Here is a 20891-nt window from a genome sequence, read left to right as displayed (position 1 = left end):
TATTTGATTAATTTTGATATGAGACAAGGAAAAAGAGAACATTATCTCCTAGCCTTAATCAAAATATGTGCATATATATATGTTTCTTTATTTTTATTAACAAATAGTTGCACTATCATTTTCATTGAAATATACAAACGTGCATATTCATGCTTTTGTCAATTGCTAAAGAAATATATTTGATTGTTGGGTTCAGCATTTGGTAATTACAATGGCAATTTTTTAAATACAATTAAGAAATAATTCATTTGAGTTGCACTTGCATCACATGACTCTGGCCTTCAGACTTTTATTTTGAAAGACACAACCGGAAGTCCCTTAGTGCCCTGCTTGACTGTGGTCCTCCTCAGCATCACTGCATCTTCCTCCGTCTGCTCCCCCAACACCGAGCGCTGACCCCGTTAGAGACCCTCTGAACCCGGGATAATGGACGGTGTTCCCCCGATCGTCGACATCGCCATCTCGCTGCGGATCCAGCCCAACGACGGGCCCGTGTTCTTCAAGGTGGACGGGACCCGCTTCGGCCAGAACCGGACCATCAAACTGCTGACAGGATCCAAATACAAGATCGAGGTGGTGCTGAAGCCTGGAACCGTCGAGGCCATGTAAGTGGAAATGCAATTTAAACCACTTTTTATTATTAATTTCGTCATTCTAGGGTCAGATATTGCGGTTTATCTGCAACAGGAGGCAACAGAGTGGTCCCTTTATTCAATAAAATAAGAATTCAAATGGTAAAACGCCCATTACACAATGCATTGCACTTAAAGAATGCTTAGAAATACAAAATTAAGCAGTAATATCCGGGCATGTTAGTGGCTCCGTGGCCTTCCTCCTGCAGGCCTGTTGCATCACATTTCCTCCTGAATGAATCATGATGTTTTCTTCTGTATCGCTGGTGGCGACATGAAGCCTCGTCGCTCTCTGATGTGCAAACACTAACAGCTCATGTCGGCTGTGTGTTGTTGGATTAGATAAAGAGGAATGAGTGTGTGCAGCAGGGCGGGGTCCACATGATCAAACAATGGGAGGGACCTATGTGAAGGTGACTCATTAATATGTACAATAACAAAGATACTGTACATGTAAAATAGGAATATCAGAGGACCTAAGGGGCCTACGGGAGAATTAGGATCTGCTCCCCATACTGATAATGCATTGTTATTAATAGACTGAGCTGACATGTATTATACCCAGTGATTAACCTAAGTAGATTTACTCAATTACTGTTCTTAAGTACAATTTTGAGGGACTTGTACTTTATAAATAGATATATATTTGTATATACAGTATATGGTCACGACTCACGACAGAACAACCTAAATAAATAACTGTATATACAAAAACCTTTTTTCACACAACACAGTCCCAGAGCCTGCATACCTAAGATGTGCAAATTGAAATGGTTGCAATTTAGAAAAGGTGATTACAGTAGCTGTATAAAGGTCTAAATATATGCCACAAATTAGTTTTAGTTCAAAGGTTTTAGGGTAGTTGTTTGTGAGCAATGGTACATTTCTGTCTTTAAAAAGTTGACTAAAATCAACTAAATGCATAAGTTTAGTCTCTGTGAGGCTTTGATTAAGATATGCTGATGGCATGCTGTATAGTACCACTAATATCTACACTTTTACTGTAGGATTATGTCAGCACAATGCAGAGTAAAACAATATCAGAGCCCCGCTGCAAACAGGCCGCGATATAGGGTTGTAAACATTTGACCTATCTTAGTTGATATGGTAATTAAATTGAGCAAATTCACTAAGGAAAAGCTGGAGAGATTAAAAAGACGTTATCTTTTTTTGACATTTCTGGAGACAGACAACACAATTGTTCCTTTTATATTCAAATAAGCATTGAATCCAACTCTCATTTTTGAGTCAGAAATGTCTGTTGTTTCTTTTTATCACACTGTTAAAACAAATGTTTACACAAGGCCTGTTATGTTTCGGAGGAGCACATTTTTCATTGCCATATCTACACTGTAGTGCAAATGAAAATAAAGCCTTGAATCTTTTACCTTTCTGTAACTATCTTATATATATATATCCTGTATTATGGTACTCTGGCATCAAGGTGACATTCTTGAATATTGTTATATTATTCTGCCCAGGTTGTTATTTTACAAAAAAAACAATAAAATAATGTTGAAAGAAATATATTTTGATGTCCAAAGTGACCTATAAAAGAAGTTATACCAAGCCACAACAGATCAAGGAGAAGAGTCAGCACTCAAGATCTGCGGGTGTCTTATCCCTAAAAGCTTGTAATATAATATCAAACTCCTCTCCTCTTCCTCCTCACAGCAACATGAACATCGGAGGCATTGTCTTCCCTCTGGAGGAGCAGTCACGGGACGAGGAGTCGGTGGTTTATCACGGAAAGTACGACACCGAGGGCGTCCCGCACACCAAGAGCGGAGACCGGCAACCCGTGCAAGTCGCTATGGAGGTTAGAAAACTGTCTCAGCGACATTTACCAGATATCAGAGGCTGTTTCCAGATGTGGAAGAAGTACTAAGTATCCTAGCTCATAGAAGAACACAGAAACACCCTTCTTATTTTCGGCATGTAGCACTCAGACAGGTTTGAATTATTTCTAGCTGCAGTCGCACTTTGATTGGTTTAGTTGAGCTAATGTACTTGAAGGGTTGTTGCTATGTTGAGTCTTGTTTTGATTGTTGATTACACATATTGTTAGTGAACATTTCAATACTACAGTGTATAAAGACTCAGTTAGGCCTATAAGTATATTCAAAATCAAGTAAAAGTACAAGCGTAGCCTATTAGCATCAAAAGCTAAAGCTGGATAGCCTACAGTACATCAGAGGTTTATCATAGTTTAATGCTTGATTTATGTTTTCAACCTAAATCCGTTTAATGGTTACTTTGACTTTTGGTACTTAACTACATTTTGGCGCTAATACTTCAGCACTTTAGTGAGATTTTTGAGTGCATCCCTTAGACTGGCAACAGGGTATTTTTACAGTTTATTATTTCTACATGAACTTACTGTCAGTAAAATATATGATTACTTCCACTGTGAATGCTGACCATGATCTCTGTTCCTGTCCAGTTTATCAAAGCCGGGACGTTTGAGACGGTCTGGCAGGCGAAGTACTACAACTACTACAAGAGGGAGCACTGCCAGTTCGGGAACAAATTCACCAGCATCGATTACGAGTGCAAGCCCAACGAGACGCGGACCCTCATGTGGATCAACAAGGAGTCCTTCAACTGAGTCTGCTCGTCCCCCCACAAACACACAGCAGAGGACCGGATACCTTCCAACATCAGCTTCACTATACAAGGACATGTCAGCGGGGGTATTTGTGTTGTTGGGACAAAATAGCTGTTTGCTATGCTATTCTTTGAAGGTTTTTTATGTTGTTTTGAAGCTGCGGCGGTGCTTTTTGGCAGCTTCACATGCCAGAAACAGGGTATAGTCTAGCTAACATTTAAACACCTATACAGTGACGTACATTAACTGCACACAGCGGGATCATGTCGGCCAACACGGCTGGTTTAAAATGTTTTATATCAAAGGAAGCAGGGAAGGGAAAAACCTTGGGAAAGATCTTAGCTTACAAATGCAGTTTTCTCTCGTTTATCTGTGTTTAATGTTCAAACCATCGTTTACTCTGTGTACAAATACTTCCTTTCAGTAACTAAACATCAAGAGCAGCATCACATGGAAAGTTACACATAGCGTTAAAGGAACAGTTGGACATTTTGTGAAATACGCTTGTTTTCCATCTCGTTTTAGAAGATATATAGACATTTAACCTCAGTTCTTCCAATACAGAGATAAGTCCAGGATGTGTTAGCTTAGCGTAGCTAAAATACTTTAGGCAGGGGGAAACCCTTTTCTTACCTCTATGTTAGATTATGTAGGATTCTAAGGACTTCACTGCAATGGTTTTTTCCTTACTTGCTTTTCATGCATGGGTTTCCCCCCCCCCCCATTAGGAGCAGAGTAGATTTGCAGAAATCTGTGAATTTCTGCCCAAAACTAACCTCTATTTAAATTCTTTAGACAACTGTCTCCATCTTGAACCACCGCTGTTGTCCTGTGGTTGATTAAACACAGAACCTGTATCTCTGGAGGCGTTCAAATATGTCAATCCTCTAATGTCATTCTGGAGAAGGAGGGAAGACAAAACCTTTTTATTATCCCAGAACTGATCCTTTAAGTGGAATTAAATAAGCCTTTAAATTATATGCAATACCCCCTGATAACTAAATATATCTCTAGCTGTGAAGGACCTAGTGATGGAAGACACCTGTAGGAGAAATAACTATTTTATCTTATTTATTAAATGTGTGGATGTGTCTGTGAGAAAGAAGATGTAATGTATGTGAGCGTGAACATCATTGTAATAGTTTTGACTTTTCTTATGTGTTATTTATTGTGTTATTTAATGGAAAAATCTGTTCAAACAAGGAGGTAGCATGAAGGGATGTTTCTTGTTCTTGTAGATAACTCGACAATTTCAGACATGTTCAGATTTTGCCAGCTGCAGAAAATGTGAGTTTTGAGGCAGAAAGCATTGAAAGTATCTAAAACCAATAAGCAGCAATCTGTTTCTGGTTGGTATGACTGATTTTTAACAACCACACAGGTACAAATCCGTCAAGAATAGGAAAAATAGACAGAAAATGAAAGTCAGGTTTTCCAAAAGAAGCTACATTTCTGTAGGAATTTGAAAAAACTCACAGACACAATGATATTTAACAGTTTGAGTGGATGATGGTGGATGCTTCCTTTAAATGATAAGGCTGGTGTTACTCTACATTTCAACAAATCCCATGAAAAGACCAAAACGTATCTTCTGATTTCCTGTCAGTCACTCTGAGCTCCAAGCTGATTGGTTCCTACCAACCTAACTAATTAGTTATTAACAAACAAACAAGAGGAAATGGTGCATTTATTGGGGACTATTTCAGTGGCAGATGAATCCACATTTGGTACTTTAGTGAGTATTTGTGGCAGCTGAACGGTGTGTGTGTATTGGCTCAAAATAAACGACAGTGTGTGTGTGTTCCTAATAAAGGAACATGTCACCAGGGCATCAGTGAGGCTCATTGATGTGTTTTAATAGCTTCTGAACAACAATGGAGCTCTATGGCACACAGGAAGAAGATATTTCAGGTTTTCGGCTCGTATTAGATAAAGGTCTATTCTTAGGATTTGTTGACAAAAATAAAAGTACAAGACTGAAACGTTAAGCCTTCAAACGCCTCCGTCCCTCCACCTGAAAGAGGACAAATTATTCTGTCTTTTATTTTCAAACAGGATGCTTATTGCAGGCTGCGAGTGCTTCTCTTTCTGAATCTCAATGTACCGCCAAGGACTCTCTGTCCTCTGTTCTCTCCTGAAGTGCATGGCTGGATTCATTTCTTTTGCCAAATATGATCTGTTTGTTTGTTTTTTGTTAAATGCATAAACCTTGCTGTTTTGTTATGTGTTAAAATGAGGAGTATAAAGTGTCTTTGTGAATAAAACAAAATACTGAATCAATGTCATTGTGCAGTAGCAGTTTTTATTACAATGTATTAGTGGTGGAGGAAGTAGTAGAACTAGTACTCAGATCCTAAAACAAAAGTACTGATACATAATTGTTAAAAGTCCTCATCTGAAAGTGTTACTTGAGTAAAAGCAAGTTAATTCAGTCAGGAAAATGAACCCAAAGTAAATAACTAAAGCTTGTTTTTATTAAGTAATGATTACTTTCATTAAGCACAAATCTGCAGATGTTATTCACCAATAATCCATTTATGTTTCGTTTGTAAAAATAAGGAAATTTGTAAAAATGCTGACACATTATCTCACAAACTTTAACATCATGTTTTATAAATAACAATAATTTACATTATTAAAATGAAAAACATCAACTCTTCATGTTAGTGGAACAGGAAACAGGAAATGTGTTTAAATGAAAAATGACTCAAATAATCCTAAAATAATAATTTAGTAATTGTTTCAGCTGTATTTGTATTTAATGTTAGTGTAATTGATCAAATAAACATAATATTCCATCATCATCGGGTTGGATGAAATAACGCATGTATTGTGGATCAGCGGCGGATCAATCCATAATATTCATATATTCAACTCTTTTTTATATAAATAAATTATATTGTAAATTAATTGAAGCTTTCAAATATAGCAAAAGTGTAAAGTGGCATTTAATGGAGATACCTAAGTAAAGAAAAAGTACCTCAGATTTGTCAGTATGGTAATTGAGTAAATGTAGTCAGATTCAATTAAAACATGTCAGAGGATCTCTCTCTCTGTTAGCTGTGGTTATGCTGCCTCACATTTAGTCATAATTCATATTTTGCGTGACATTGCAAAACATGGTTCGCATGCAACATTACAATCATGAACATACATATTAGTGTGAGATGAGATGCAGTGTATTGTGCTTCACATCCAAAGTGTTGTGCGCACTGTTGCTGTGTGTGCCTTTAAATCGAGGATGACTGTAAAAACAGAGGGATCACATTAACATTTATTCAAGTTTAAAAGATGATTGTGTTGTAATGAAAACATGATGATTGATGTTTGTTTTTATTACATCCTTGATGTTTCCTCTATGCAACGATGAGCTTCAGAGATTGAGAGAAGATGTGCTACCATTTTCCACCAAAGATTGTCTCCGTTTAAGGCAATGATTCACTCTGAGCAAAAACATATATATATATTTAGTATGAAAGTATGATTAGCTTAATGAAATATGTGGGGGGAACTTCTGAAGACAATTGGAGACAGCCAGGACTCAGAGAGACACGAGGAGAGCTGGAGCTTTGATGGCAAACACTGACGGTTTATTTGGAGCTTCGGCCGGAGAACTCACAAGACATGTCCCGGGCCACGATCTCACCACACGGTAGAGATGCCACAATCAATTCTGAAGACCCCTCCTGTAGCTCCAGGTTTTAACTAGTTCAGAGTGTAATAATCAACATTCTTCATTAGATAGACTAAACAGCTGAGGACACTGAATCACATTTGTTGTCGCTTATGGCTCTGGTCCAGGGGCGCCGCCAGGGATTTTGGGCCCCATGAAAAGATATCACATTGGTTACTTAAACATTTTTTTCTTAATGTCCTAAAATAGTTTGGGCCCCTGTCAGTCACGGGCCCTTAGAATCGTCCTAACTTTTCACCCCCTTACGGCGCCCCTGCTCGGGTCTTCTACACCCCGAGAAGGATGTGTTCCAGGTGTCCCACAACAATAACTATCTCTGACCGACAGTTGCCCGGTCACAAACTGGTAACAACAACAAAATGCTAGGGCAGCCCTTCCTTAAGGGAGATAGCGGCTGCTCAACGTTGGGCATCTGCGTCAGAGGGCGAAAGGTAAACATGTATACAGAATTATTCCCTGACAAAATATAAATATACTTATCGTTCAGTTAATGTATTTACAGTGTTTACTGTTATAAATGGTGTTTTTGGATTACTGCTGCATGTACATAGATGTTTAAGGTTGAGCTAATTTCATTTTTGTGATGATGGATTTTCAAGCAGATCCAAGAGGCTTTTTACAGAGTTTAGAATGAAAAGTAGGAACGTTAATAAATAAATGTTAATACAATAAAACACAAAGAAGTACACATTCAAGGCAGCAAAAGATAAGTTGCAGTAACATGGGGAAAATATGAAAAGTAATGAAGTAGCAGCCAGGTAACACTATAAATAGTAAAAGTATATATTGCAAAAGTGTTATTTTACAAAACGTAAGTAAAGGACAGGTGCCTCAAATTAAATGGCTACAATTTTTAAGTAGATTTACTGATGCACAGATATTTCCCTTATGGTTCAGAGTTTGTCATTATGTTATTTTATTTTAATATATTTATTCTTGTTTCATTATTTTCTATCTGTGTTTTTTTTAACGGTGTTCTGTCTTATGTGAAAGCACTATGTTTTGAAAGGTGCTATGCAAATAAAGTGTATTATTATTATTATTATTATTATGAATCAGAATCAAGTTCATTGACAGATATTTTACACATACAAGGAATTCACTTTGGTGCATGGTGGTGCAAACATAAACAATCTAACAAAAGTAAGTTGTAAAAGTAGGTCAAACATATAACGATAATAACAAGAAACAATTTTAAAGAAACTATTTAGCATAAAAGACCAATATTTATAGCAAATTGTAATTCAAATATATAAAGAACCTAAAAAACTAAAGCACTTCTTAGGACAATGAAAAGATGACTATATATGATACAATAGTGCTGTGCAGACGTGTGGAGAAATGTGCAAAGCATGAACATTATTATTATTAAGAATCAGAAGTGGAGTGATCCATCTCTAAATAGACGAGCTTTGGTTTGCACCTTCCTCCTCCTCTCTCCCTCTTCACTCTCCCCTTCTCTCTCTCTCTCTCTCTCTCTCTCTCTCTCTCTCTCTCTCTCTCTCTCTCTCTCTCTCTCTCTCTTATCTCTCTCTCTCTCAACCACTACCTCTCCTCTCTCTCTATCTCTCTCTCTCTAACAACTAACTATCTCTCTCTTTCTCTCTCTCTCTCTCTCTCTCTCTCTCTCTCTCTCTCTCTCTCTCTCTCTCTCTCTCTCTCTCTCTCTCTCCACCACTACCTCTCCTCTCTCTCCCCCTCTGCGGCTCTATCAGCTCGCGCTGCAGTGAATCTCTCCCCCGCTGTCAGAAACCGTAAAGTCAGACAGCCGGTGGTCGGTATCTCACTGTTAAAAGTCACAAATCTCGTCTTTTATCTGATTGCGTCGATCCGTTAACGGAGCTTTTAAATTACTCTCCAAGAAGCTTCAGACCCCCCTTGCGGCAAAATGGTAAGAAAAACCTGTTTTCAAATTAAAATGTCATTTTGTAAAAACAGATTCCCTTCCTTCGTCTGCCACTGTTAGCTTCAGAGCTAGCATACTAACCTAGCTACCCTTAGCACAGCTCTCATCTGAACTGTTAGCTTCAGAGCTAGCATCCCAATGCTAACCTAGCTGCCGTTAGCACAGCGCTAACTGACATTAGAAAAAAAAGAGCGTAACGTTTTTTTTGTGTCCATGACAGTATATTGTTTATTTATTGTATTATTTATGCTTCTTTTAAATGCTACACTTGTCACACATCCACGTAGAGAATAACGTCGATGTGTGGCTCGGTTTTAATATGGTCACAAGGCTAGTTAGCTTGTGAGGAAATCCAGAAATACTATTACGGTTTTTGCTAGCAGGCTGTAGCTAGCTGGAGGTGCGTCAAGTGCGCAACACGGTAACGACGGAAGTGTCGTAACGTCAAAAATAATTAAAAATAAAACCTTCAAAGCCCGTAAATTAAGTGAGTTCACAACTAACCTTTTTTATTATTGACTTTTTGGCTAAGCTAATAATTGAGTTCATACATCGTTAGAAAACAGATCAATCAATAAGTGTGGATGTGTCCTGCTCGACCAACATCCTAACATTTCAAGATATGTGCAATGGTGTGGTGCAAGTACTGTGCTCAAGTACAATTTTGAGGTACTTGTGGTCTACTTGAGTATTTCAATGTGTAGCTATTTCACACTTCTACTCCACTACAATTCAGAGGTAAATGGTGTACTTTTACTCCACTACTTGTATTTAATACCTTTAGTTACTTTGCAGATGTGGATGAATGATGTGAAATATAATCAAGTGTTTAAATTCAGACTTAGTTCCACCTGGAGTAAATTCACAAGCTACCCCTGCAGTATACAAAGTCATTCAAACTAGCTGCACCTTCACCAGCTTTGAGAACACTTTAATGATCAATCATTATAAAACATATCATATATATTATTCTGAAATGGACCAATCTGCACAATGACTACTTTTACTGTGCTACTTTAACTATATTTTGATGCTAATACCTTTGTACTTTTACTCAAGTAACATTTGCAATGCAGGACTTGTACTTGTACCATAATCAAATCATACTGTAAAAATACTCTATTACAAGTGAAAAGTCCTGCATTCATAGAGTTACTGTTTTTAATGCTAAATTAACATAGATTTCAAATGCATGCAGTACCACCACCTTGTGCCAATATGAACAAAATATTGGATATATTTAAATGGTTAGACATTTGTGTTAGGAGCTGTTCATATACCTTACAATTTCTGCAGGACTCTTTTAGTGTTACTCTCTGGTAATAAAATGGTCGTGCAATATATAGGTTATCAAATTGTGTTTGCCAGTTTTCATCTGCAATTTACGATTTTATTTTGAAAATATTGACCGGAAGTGTTGTCTTAAGTGAGACATGGCTGATCTGTCAGAACACTGGAGCTCTGTCAGACGTCCCTGTTGGTGTTTTAAATCCCTTTAAATCAATCTTTAACCTCATTTTTCAGGGTAATTGATGTCTGATTTTGAGATAATTGATGCTGTGAAGCAGGCTGATGATATCTGCTGTTAAATAATATGATGTGTGATATAAAACTAGAGGGCCCACTGTGATCAACAGTTGATGATTCATCATAAGGCGTAAAATACAATATAAAATTAATTTATACACAACATTTTTGAGAGCCTTCTACCCACTAAACTCTGTTTTTAAAAAGGGCATAGAAAGGCGATACAGCTCCCCTATGTGCAAAATTGTTATTAAATTAGCATTGTAGCCCGGGCCCTATGTTGCATGTCATCCCCTGTCTCTCTCCGAGCTATAGCTAGCCAATTAAAAAACAATTATGGACCTATTTTTGTGAGTACTAAAGATACAAACGACAAGGATGGCTGTGAGGAAGTCTCATTTTGGCGGGGGCTATAGGGAATGTCTTTTAAATGTGACATGGTAAATACAGCCTTAGCAAAGAAGTCCTATATTTTAATTGTATTCCTTTTTATATCCGCTTAATATTCATACATTTCTGTTATTTCTCATAGAAGGTTCAACCTGGAATATTCCCAAAATTGTGCAACCCTTGTTTCGCCCAATTATCTTCAGCTCACATTTTTATTGTTGTATTTATTGTTGCCCTAAATTAATATATAGATCTACTAAAGAGATACAAAAACAATAGGGATCACCATCTAAATTCAAACCAGAGACTTGTGAACATGGTATTTGTCGCAGTGACAGTTTTAAGGTTTCATTTTTTCTTTTTTAAACGCTTAGATCAAGAACCACAAGTAACCTGCGTTGAGGAATGTGGATGCTTGTATAACAAGATAATCATACACAGCAAGTCGACTAAGCAGTGAAGGTTTCCTCAATTTGTGGAGGCAGGTTTAACTTATTTGTGTAAGTGCAACACACACTGGACACATTACATCATGCAGACAGACGAGGATGTCGAGGTACAGTAGCTGGGATGTGCCGATCCAAATGTGATTTTGGAGCAAGGTTGTGCATAAACGCTGGGAAATAGGCCGCTGGTAGGCCTATAATGTTATAACTCTCATATCCCGCTGGTCTGTATTTCCCCTTAGAGTTCATATCTTAATGCGAGTTAAAAATGGATTGATGACTCCAAAATTGTGTGGAAATGATTACCCTAGTTCTCCCACGAGTAAGAATACGCCCACACTGAGCCAGCTGAATTTAAAACACATATTTCTCTCCGGCCCGCAGTGCCCACAAGCTGCTGTTTTTCACACCAAACCACTGCTGTCCTTTATTAACAAATGGTTTATAGAGTACACCAATTTGAAATGTAGGAATACTAAGCTATGGAACACAACGATGTTAACGCTGTGTTTTTGATCATTCATTGTACATATAGCAATGATGATTTTAATTCATTTTAGTACACTTCCAGGATATGTATTATTACTGGATTTTGGGGAATCCTGGGTGTTTAGTCAGGCATTGCATGGCTGAACAATTTAGAAACAAATATCTAGTTGCGATGAAATCATGATTTTCAACATTAATCTAATTTAGAAATATATATTTTGTAGAGCATCACAATGCTTTAATACATTTTTTGTGATGATCTTTACGTAGCGTTTTCTTTTGTCTGTACACTACGATTTGTAGTATTGCTCCATGATTTACACAAAAGAAAATCATAGTCAATATGGTCGCAATTCAGGCTTATATAAAAAATACCTGACGTGTTTTAATAGCCATATCTGAGCCTGCATTTAAACAGCAATAAAGCACAAAAAAAACAAATTAGGATCCACCTTCCAGCACATGTATTATATTAAAAGAAGTCAGCAAAATGAAGAGATCCTTTTTTTTGAGCTAACAATAAAGGATTCTAGTGGCGCAGGATTTCTCACCGCCCACGTGCCATGCACCGCACAAATATAAGGTTATAGTCTTACGACTAGGGATGCTCCGATCGCCAATTTTGGGGCCGATCGCCGATCGCCGGAATCAGTATCGGCCGATACCGATCCGATCGAGTGGGCGGGGCCTATGGGGATCTTCCATTTAAAGTGATGTTTAAAACTCAGTTAATGGGGCTCATTCACTGGCGCTTCCACAAACAACAACCCAACATAATTATTACATTCAAATGAAGTACATTATTCAAGTTTACATTAACTTTGGATAATAACACGGGAGAAATGAGCGGAGCCTCTCTCTTTTCCTCTCTCCCTCTCCCCCTCTCTCTCCCCCTGTCTCCCTGTCTCCCCTGACAGCCCGTCAGTATCCGACTTATGCAACTCACTGATCCAGTAATGAGTGACCCGACAGTGAAGAATAAATATATTTATAACTAGTTTAGCTTGTTCCAGAGGTAGATAAAATAGCTAAGTGTGTTAGGTCTAACTCTTATGGCGCATTTCCACCACACGGTCGGCCTCGGCCTCGCTCGGTACTGCTAGGCCGCGTTGGGCCTTGTTAGGGCCGGCTCACTTCATGCTGCGCTTCCATTACAGTTTAGGAACTGGGGTAGTTACTATAGTAACGCAGTGTAGGCGGAGCCGTGACGTCATCTTCAATGAGAACCCCAGAAAAACAACACAGCCGTTAGCTGTTAGCACTCAGAGCTCACAGCTCCTTATATATGTTCAGAAACTAGACAAAAGTTAAACAAGTACAAACCACAGACTGCCTGTGTCATGGCGAATACAGTCACTGCTTTATTTATGTCTGTATAGGCCGTTGTTGTGAGTGTGGACGGTCGGAGCATATATTGAGTTAGCTTAGCCAATCTCCATTTAGAAAACACGCATTTTAAAAGGTTTTTCACCTGCCGTCTGTCTGCAAACTTGCCAAAGCATTAATTCATGGTTTTTACTAACCGGTATCAGTATGTTGTTACTTCGGCATCATTTTGAAACGTGTATTACAATTAAATCACGGTCAAATATGTCCATCTTGTTGTAGTTGTAGCCCCCCTGCCAGCGATTCTCTCTCTAGTTTAGCATACTCAGCCCGACTCAGCCCTGTTTGTTGGCCCCGATAGAACCACGATTTTGTCGGGCCAGAAAAGAGGTGGAAAAGTACCCCCGGGCCGGAACTAGGCCTAGTGGAAGCGCAACCAAAAACGGGCCCGGCACGACACGGCACGCTTAAACCGCGCTCCGCGCCATGGTGGAAATGCCCCATTAGTGTGTGTTTCGCTCCGCTCACAGCGGGTGGAGCTGCAGGATTTCTGCTTCACACACGTTGCATACCGCTATTTTATTGTCATTTTCGGACACCTTAGAATACTGCCAGACCGGTGAAGCCATTTTGGCGAGCTTGTTTTACCGCGCACAGAGAAAAGTGTCATGTATTTTACGTCATCATTTTACGTCAGGCATTTTTAGAGAGCACCGATCGATCGGCAGAGAGTGAGGCCGATCGATCGGAGCATCCCTACTTACGACGGTCTTAAGGGATCTCCTTACCACCAAATGTTTAAAACGGGGATACATTTAATTGATTTCCCTTTTGACTGCCTCACAGGCCTGATTAGATTAGATTTATTTTTGGTATTTCCCTAGGGACATTTTCCTCTGTCAGACAACTACACAAAATACCTGCAAAAAGCCAGTTAATGTCACTAACATGTTACTTGCATGTTTTTTTTTCCTCATCATCCTTGTGTTAATTCTTATCTGTACTGTCCAATGTTTTTCTCTTATTCTGTGGCTGCTTTAACACCTGAATTTTTCACGGGGATCAATGCAGGTCTATTTTATTTTATGTTATCTTAAACTCTGGCTAGGAAATCTCTGCAAGACCAAAATACTAAAATGGTATTTTGACACATAGTGTGCCTTTTTAAGAGATATTGCTTCTTCTGCAATTTGAGTATCGCAGAAGTCTTATTTGCAATTTTGATAACATGCCATTCAATAGTTCAGCGATACAACATTACGATTGTAAAATGTGCATTTCATATTTAATCGTCAGACAAGAACTACTGTTAACTAGGCAGAAACGTAGTATCAATGACCTGAAATCGATTAGTTATTTCCCGCTTGTTAAGTAATCAGATATCTGTAAATGACAACAGTTACAAGTCTAGAGTATTACTGTATGCATAGGGAACAAAAAGGAGGTTAATCCAGCACAGACACAGCAGACGAACCAGAATATCTGTCCAACAATTGAACACATGTTGTGATCAAACAGTGATGTTGTTGTCTGACTGAAACAGGAGAGGAAAGAACAGATTAAGTGTTTTCCGATTGTAAGTAAGTGCTTTTCCCAGACATAGTCACAAAGTGCTTGACAAAGCATTAAAACATCATACGAATCATAAAAGATTAAATGACCACACAACAAGCCACGTTCACATTGTCTGTGAATGGTGATCCTTACAGAAATATTATAAAAGTGCAGAAGCCATGTGTGGTTCCAGTGGTCTGTGTGGTGTAAACTTGGTCCACTAGGGACAATAAAACCCCAACATTGTGCATTTTTTTTACAGTTCATAAGACAGTTGATGCGTAGGTTTTTTGTTCTGTCCCGATCAGAGCAGCACGGAGGTCAGCAGTTTGAGATTCCTGTCAGACGCTGCTGCAGCTTTACTGTCATGTTCGCTGTGAAGCAATGCCAGTCAGATTTTATGACGGAGATTCAAATAATGTGGCAGATAATCAGAGCTGAGGTGGGGTTACCGTTCACGGTCCCTAAATATACATGCACATGTTTCATTGTAGGTCAGGTTCATAAATGAATTCCTCTTGGTGGAGTGATTGACCTGATTCACTTGCAGCATTGCAGTGTATATTGCTATGGGTTTATTTCAATGTATCACAGTAGTGCATAGGGGTGTAACGATTTAGTGAACAACGACAATCAAATATCTGCTGTAAAAAACTGCTATAAACCCTGAAATGATTTACTGTTCAACCGACTTGGAGGAAAATATGGAGAGAGACTGAGAAGACCTTTTTTACTGAAGTATTTTAATTAAAGGAGCCCTATTATGCTCATTTCAGCTTCATATTAGTATGTTGGGCCTCAACTGTGACATGTTTACATGCTTTAATGTTCATTAAGGAAAATCCATGATTGGTATCCGGCAGCAATTAGTTAACGCTATTACAGTCACTCCGAAGAAGTACATGAGCTGTTAGAAATGCAGTGATTTATTGTTTAATGTACTCTAAAGGTTATTTCTCCAGCCACAAAAGCTTGATTGGGTCAAGTCAGATAGTTGAGAGCGGTACTCTTATCTTTTTATTTTTCGTCTTGTATGCTTTTAGGTTGTGAAAAGTGCAATTGAAACGGCGGAAAGAGACAAATATAACACTGAGAAATGGTTCAATCAGCAGTCGGTGGTAGAAGAAACTGGAAGCTTAGCATCAAAATGTGTGCAGATTGAAATAGAAGCTGGTTCCCGTTTCAGTGTGCACAATAATGCCTCCAACAACTTGTAATCAACCAGCAACATGTTGCTCTAGCAAAGCTTGTCTTAAAACCACAATAGAAAATTAAAGATTAGTCAGTTCAAACATATTTGTTCTAAGCACTGAGTAGGCCGAAAGTAAAACACATTTTGTATAGCCCAGCTGTGGATTAATAATGATCAATGGTCACTGACACTTTAATGTATTGGAAATTCAATTTCTATATTTAAACGATATTCTACCCTTTCATGCAACACTGTGGGGACATCAACTAAATAAAGTGTTAGTTTTTTATCTTGCTATTTTCTTCTATTCTATCTATCCTATTTGGTGTCCAAATTATGGATTTGTATCCCTGTTAAAATAGTGATTATACAAAAAAAACATCAAAATAAAATTAATCACTAACTGTGACTCTCGCACACACTATCAATGCTTGTTGGCACTAAGTCACATTTGAAATCTGTGAAACTGATTACACTCTGCTCTATACTAACGTGCAACAGGAACTCACAAGTACAAGATGAAAAGGAAACCCCGTGTAGTGTACTCGGCCGATGTGACGCCTGCCATCAGAGCCAAGTGTGTGTTGGGCTCGGTGTCAGAAAACAAGCTGGAGCCGACCTCTGCATGTGGAGATCCCCAAAGAGGGGGGAGGGGGGTGGGGGCTGGCACGGCAATCTAAAGAAACCAAATCAAGTCTTCAATCAAAAGCACAAACAGGATAATTCTGGATTGAAACTGATTTAGGAAAACTAAATGGCCTTTTAGTGGAATTTTACAGACTCAGAATCAGAATACCTTTATTCGTCCCACAGAGGGGAATTTGCATTTGTTAGATAGATAGATGGATGGATAGATAGATTGATTGATTGATGGATGGATGGATGGATAGATGGATAGATAGATAAGTACTTGTTTGCGTTGCAGCAGCATAAAAAAACAAGGTAATGTACATAAGAGAAATTAAGACACAAGAAATAAACAGTCCAAAATATTTCTGAAATAGTGCCAGTAGCATTAAGCCATGATTGATGTTGCTTTGCGAAACGGTGGCATGTCATTACGTTAACATCAAATACTTCCATTAACACAGTATGATTTTAAATGTTTTAAATATGGTTGATAAGACCCGTATTATCCTAATCAATCAATGTGATAAGGCCCAAATGTAAAGCAGTATTCACCTCACACAGGACCTGTTTTATAAATGTGGATTAGACTCACTGTGGCTCTTGTTCACACTCTAGGAGCCCTCGGTCGAGCAGCCTGATTTAAAGTCCTCGAGAGATGAGAGAGGAGGCAAATGAAAGCAGCACGGCCTAGTTTTAGAGTCCAGATCATTCTGTCGCTCATGCATAATGAAGAACGCCAACAATTACTCTAGAACAGGACACAGAATAGCTCAATTCATATGTTTTCTTTGACATTTAAGCTGCTTTCGCTGATTTGTTATGAATATAAGTGGTGATTTCTTCAAGTTTATGGAGAACTGTTATGCATATGGTGTTTCATGTTATGTACTGAGAGGCTTTTTGGCACCTCTCCTGATGCAATAAAACCCAGCTGAGACATAAAGCAGACCCTAGTCCTGCTTTGTTCTCTTGTATATAAAGTATTGAACCCCTTTTTGAGATGCAAAGATTTTCCTGTTTATATGTGAACATTAATTTCATTGTCAATCTTTTCTCTCTTCCAGGGAAATGAAGCCAGTTATGCCCTGGACATGTGCTCGCACTGTGAGTATCAATCAGTCACTGACTAACTTATTACTTTCCTTAACTGTTTTAATTCCTCATGTGTGTTTGGGGTCATTTTTACATGTGTTGTGTTGGGGGCCAATCTTACTTTTTTACTGAAAGCGTTTTCTAAATTACAGTGAGGTTTTTTTGTACTTATCATGCAAAAGACATTTCAATGCCTTTGAACAGATTTACCTTTTCATAAGAATTTGCAAACAATATTTGTGTATTTCTTATTGATTGCAGTACCAGAAGCATACTTAAAAAAAGACCTTCATTTTATGACGTACAAACACATTTCTCCGCAAACATTTTTTATTAATCAAAAAAGAAAGCACAACCTTGTCAAACATCACATGCATCGGTGTGTAATATTGTCAAAATGCAAGTATTGATACTTGATGCCACAGACGCAATTCAAACAGAAATTAAAAGGTCAAAAACATTTACCCTGGTCTGCACTCTTTGGTGGGGATTTCTCAGTGGAAATAGATACACTTATTTAGCGTTTCGATGGTGGTGGGTGATGGATGTGAACATCCCCACATGCTGCACCTTCCTCTGCAGAACTCTGCTGGCAGTCTGACCCAGACTCCCAACACTGTGAGGCTAAAAATGCCTCATCCCTCTGTAAAGGTCAGTGTCAGGGCTGCTGGGAGAACCTCGCTTATTTTTAGTCACCACAATATCCCAGTTTTAATTAGTTGGTCGCTTTGCTCTGACCCCCCCCCCCCCCCCAACTCCAGAGCAAAGCTTGACACTTAATTAGAAAATAATGTTTGGACCTACTTTTTTAAAGCTTACACACAGGAAAATTGTTGTGTAAGCTGAACTTGGGTCTCAAAATTACGTCAAGCGTCCCGGGTATCGGATACTTTTGCTCAGTGGGTAGGAGGTTTGGGGGGACTGCGTCCTAACGAGCTGTTAAAAGAGGTGTGGAAGACTGGGGGAGACCCTACAGAGGGAGGAGGGGGGTTAAGATTTATGACCTGTGCTCAGTCTTTGCCCTCCAAACTCAGAAACCTGCCTCTCATGCTGCCTTTGGATTCCCAGGAAACATTGTGGCCTGGAAAGTTGATACCAAATCTTGGGTTTTCTAAGCAGTACCCGACCCTGTTGTGTGACCGCAGGAACGGTTCACTCTGGTGTCTCTTCTTACTGCAGTTGACTTTGCCTTGAAGCAGAAGTCACACCAGCAGCTCTCGGGTGTCTCAGCCTCACCAAACCGTGTATTCTGCGAGGTGTCTGGGTTGACGGCCTGAAACGAAGAGATGTGAGCGGCAGGGTTCAGGTTTGCTGACGCTGCTGTAATTCCCCGATCCTCTGACAGACTTTGCCTGCTCAGGGATATTTATGGGGGTCCCCGACGCTGCCACGCCTCGACTCCCCACCCTACTTTTCTTTCAGGACCAGCAGTTCAGTGCAGCTGCGGTCCTTGTTAACATCAGGCTGTGGTATATTTACCATCTTAGCTCCAACCGTGGCACTGCATCACAGAAAAATAACTAGCAGTGAAAAATAATAGGTTTCTTCTTTGGTTTATTGAAAGAATGCTGGTCTTTTTTTATTGGCTTGGAGACTTGAGTTGAAAAGCCCATTTCACACTATACAAAATACCCACTAACACCCCCTTTTACACTGTACAAAATACCCACTAACACCACCTTTCCCACTGTACAAAATACCCACTAACACCCCCTTTTACACTGTCCAAAATACCCACTAACATCCCCTGTTACACTGTACAAAATACCCACTATCACCCCCTTTTACATTGTACAAAATACCCACTAACATCCCCTTTCCCACTGTACAAAATACCCACTAATGCCACCTTTTACATTGTACAAAATATCCACTAACACCACCTTTTACACTGTACAAAATATCCATTAACATCCCCTTTTACATTGTACAAAATACCCACTAACACCACCTTTTACACTGTACAAAATACCCACTAACACCACCTTTTACACTGTACAAAATACCCATTAACATCCCCTTTTACATTGTACAAAATACCCACTAACACCCCCTTTTACACTGTACAAAATACCCATTAACATCTGGCTATTTATACTTTTTTTTATAACGGGGATTTAAACCATGATTATAATTATGAAACATAACATACAAAACAAATATGCTCTCCTCACTGATCATCGTAAAAAACATTTATTTTTTTAAAAACAACAGAAAAAAACCCACTAAGTCTTTGATGTCTTTCCACTGTTTGAACAATCACCACATTAGTTTAAGGAATTTAAAAGACGGTCTGAATAAGTGACACATATAAACAAAGAAATAATCATCGGAACATTTTCACTTTCAACGAACCCTGCTTCCAAGTTGTGTTTGTGACGTTGAACGTGACGCACCACATAAAAACAGAAACACATACTTAGCAATGGGAAAGGAGTCTATCGATTATTTTAGTGGGTGTTCTTGTACAAAAAACACATTTTGGTTCAAAAAGAGTACACAAGGATGAGGGTGGCACAGGCCAGTAAACATAGAAAATGTAAATTAATTACATTTGTAAAAGGAAATGATTTCTACCCAACCTACAGACCTTAAACATACACACAATTTGTCTAAACGAATCCCACTGAAACACAACTTTTGTCCCCCTCTTTCACCAATTTATTTTTTCTTCAAGGCTCCTTAAAACAATATGCTGCCATCCTAGCCAGTGTACATGAGCGGAGACTCTTTTCTTGCTCTATTGCTATGCTCCTGGTCTATTTTTGCTGCAGCTGCTCTTCTGTTGTAGTTCTGACTAAGCAGTTGCTCAAGCAGCTTTACACTTGTATTAAACCACTCTTGCTTTGTTCACAAGTAACCAACGAGGACTGAAATATTAAAGATCACAACATTAAACTATAACGGAATCAAAATACTACAAAAAATAAAACGGATTTCTTTGTCTCATCAACCACATTACCAATATTCACAAATCCCCCCCCAAAAATTGGCCACAGTAATTAACTAAATAGGAAATATTGTCAGTATCTGTTCTATTAAACAACTCTGTCGATACATTTCAATGCATAATAATGACACATACTGTACTCTGCAGACATTATAGTCAAAAAATAAGCCTTAATCTTAAATGAAGCTTTATGAAACATTCAGCAATATATTGTCTGTAGCTATACATCAAGATATTTTTGCGGCATTTATTTTTTCCACTCAATTTCCACTGTGGTACATTTCATCTCTGGGTGGTAGGGTGATGCGGTTGTCATTTTCACAGAAAGAAGGTTTTGGGTTTGAACTCGCCAGCGAAAACTTGCTCTTCTGTGTTGAGATTCCCTGTTTCAGCGCCAGCTTAAATTTTCCCCTCGCTCAATGTCCGGTAGGATCATCTCCGGCACTCTGGGAACC

The 20891-nt window shown here is 38.7% G+C and overlaps 4 protein-coding genes across 4 annotated transcripts in view; 3 read left to right on the top strand and 1 right to left on the bottom strand.

Moving 5' to 3' along the window:
* The window catches only part of LOC117481734 (E3 ubiquitin-protein ligase TRIM39-like), a 937572-nt gene that overhangs the window by 758785 nt on the left and 157896 nt on the right, over nucleotides 1–20891 (top strand). The gene's annotated exons all lie outside the window — the stretch shown is intronic.
* Nucleotides 281–5520, top strand: cnrip1a (cannabinoid receptor interacting protein 1a). Its single transcript, XM_034129693.1, has 3 exons — nucleotides 281–605; nucleotides 2307–2451; nucleotides 3076–5520. The coding sequence occupies exons 1-3, from the start codon at nucleotides 427–429 to the stop codon at nucleotides 3238–3240; spliced, it is 489 nt and encodes a 162-aa protein (XP_033985584.1). The 5' UTR covers nucleotides 281–426; the 3' UTR covers nucleotides 3241–5520.
* ppp3r1b (protein phosphatase 3 (formerly 2B), regulatory s1ubunit B, alpha isoform, b) overlaps nucleotides 8600–20891 on the top strand; it is a 27868-nt gene continuing 15576 nt past the window's right edge. Inside the window, exons 1-2 of the mRNA XM_034129691.1 lie at nucleotides 8600–8825; nucleotides 17459–17498. Of these exons, the coding sequence (XP_033985582.1) occupies nucleotides 8823–8825; nucleotides 17459–17498 (43 nt within the window). The 5' untranslated portion in view covers nucleotides 8600–8822. The remainder of the gene's footprint in view (nucleotides 8826–17458; nucleotides 17499–20891) is intronic.
* Nucleotides 19576–20891, bottom strand: part of LOC117481736 (E3 ubiquitin-protein ligase TRIM21-like) — a 3871-nt gene continuing 2555 nt past the window's right edge. The window contains exon 3 of the mRNA XM_034129603.1: nucleotides 19576–20890. Coding sequence (XP_033985494.1) covers nucleotides 20825–20890 — 66 coding nt within the window. The 3' untranslated portion in view covers nucleotides 19576–20824. The remainder of the gene's footprint in view (nucleotide 20891) is intronic.

Source organism: Trematomus bernacchii, unplaced genomic scaffold, assembly GCF_902827165.1.
Source record: "Trematomus bernacchii unplaced genomic scaffold, fTreBer1.1, whole genome shotgun sequence".
NCBI lineage: Eukaryota > Metazoa > Chordata > Actinopteri > Perciformes > Nototheniidae > Trematomus > Trematomus bernacchii.
The sequence above is the reverse complement of the archived record's forward strand: the minus strand, read 5'-3'. Positions and strand labels throughout refer to the sequence as shown.

Bases quoted from the DNA above. Each gene is read 5' to 3' on its own strand.
- cnrip1a (XM_034129693.1), top strand. From the start codon at position 427: ATGGACGGTGTTCCCCCGATCGTCGACATCGCCATCTCGCTGCGGATC. The intron at 606-2,306 runs GTAAGTGGAAAT...TCCTCCTCACAG, and splicing joins CCTGGAACCGTCGAGGCCAT to CAACATGAACATCGGAGGCA. The intron at 2,452-3,075 runs GTTAGAAAACTG...GTTCCTGTCCAG, and splicing joins CCGTGCAAGTCGCTATGGAG to TTTATCAAAGCCGGGACGTT.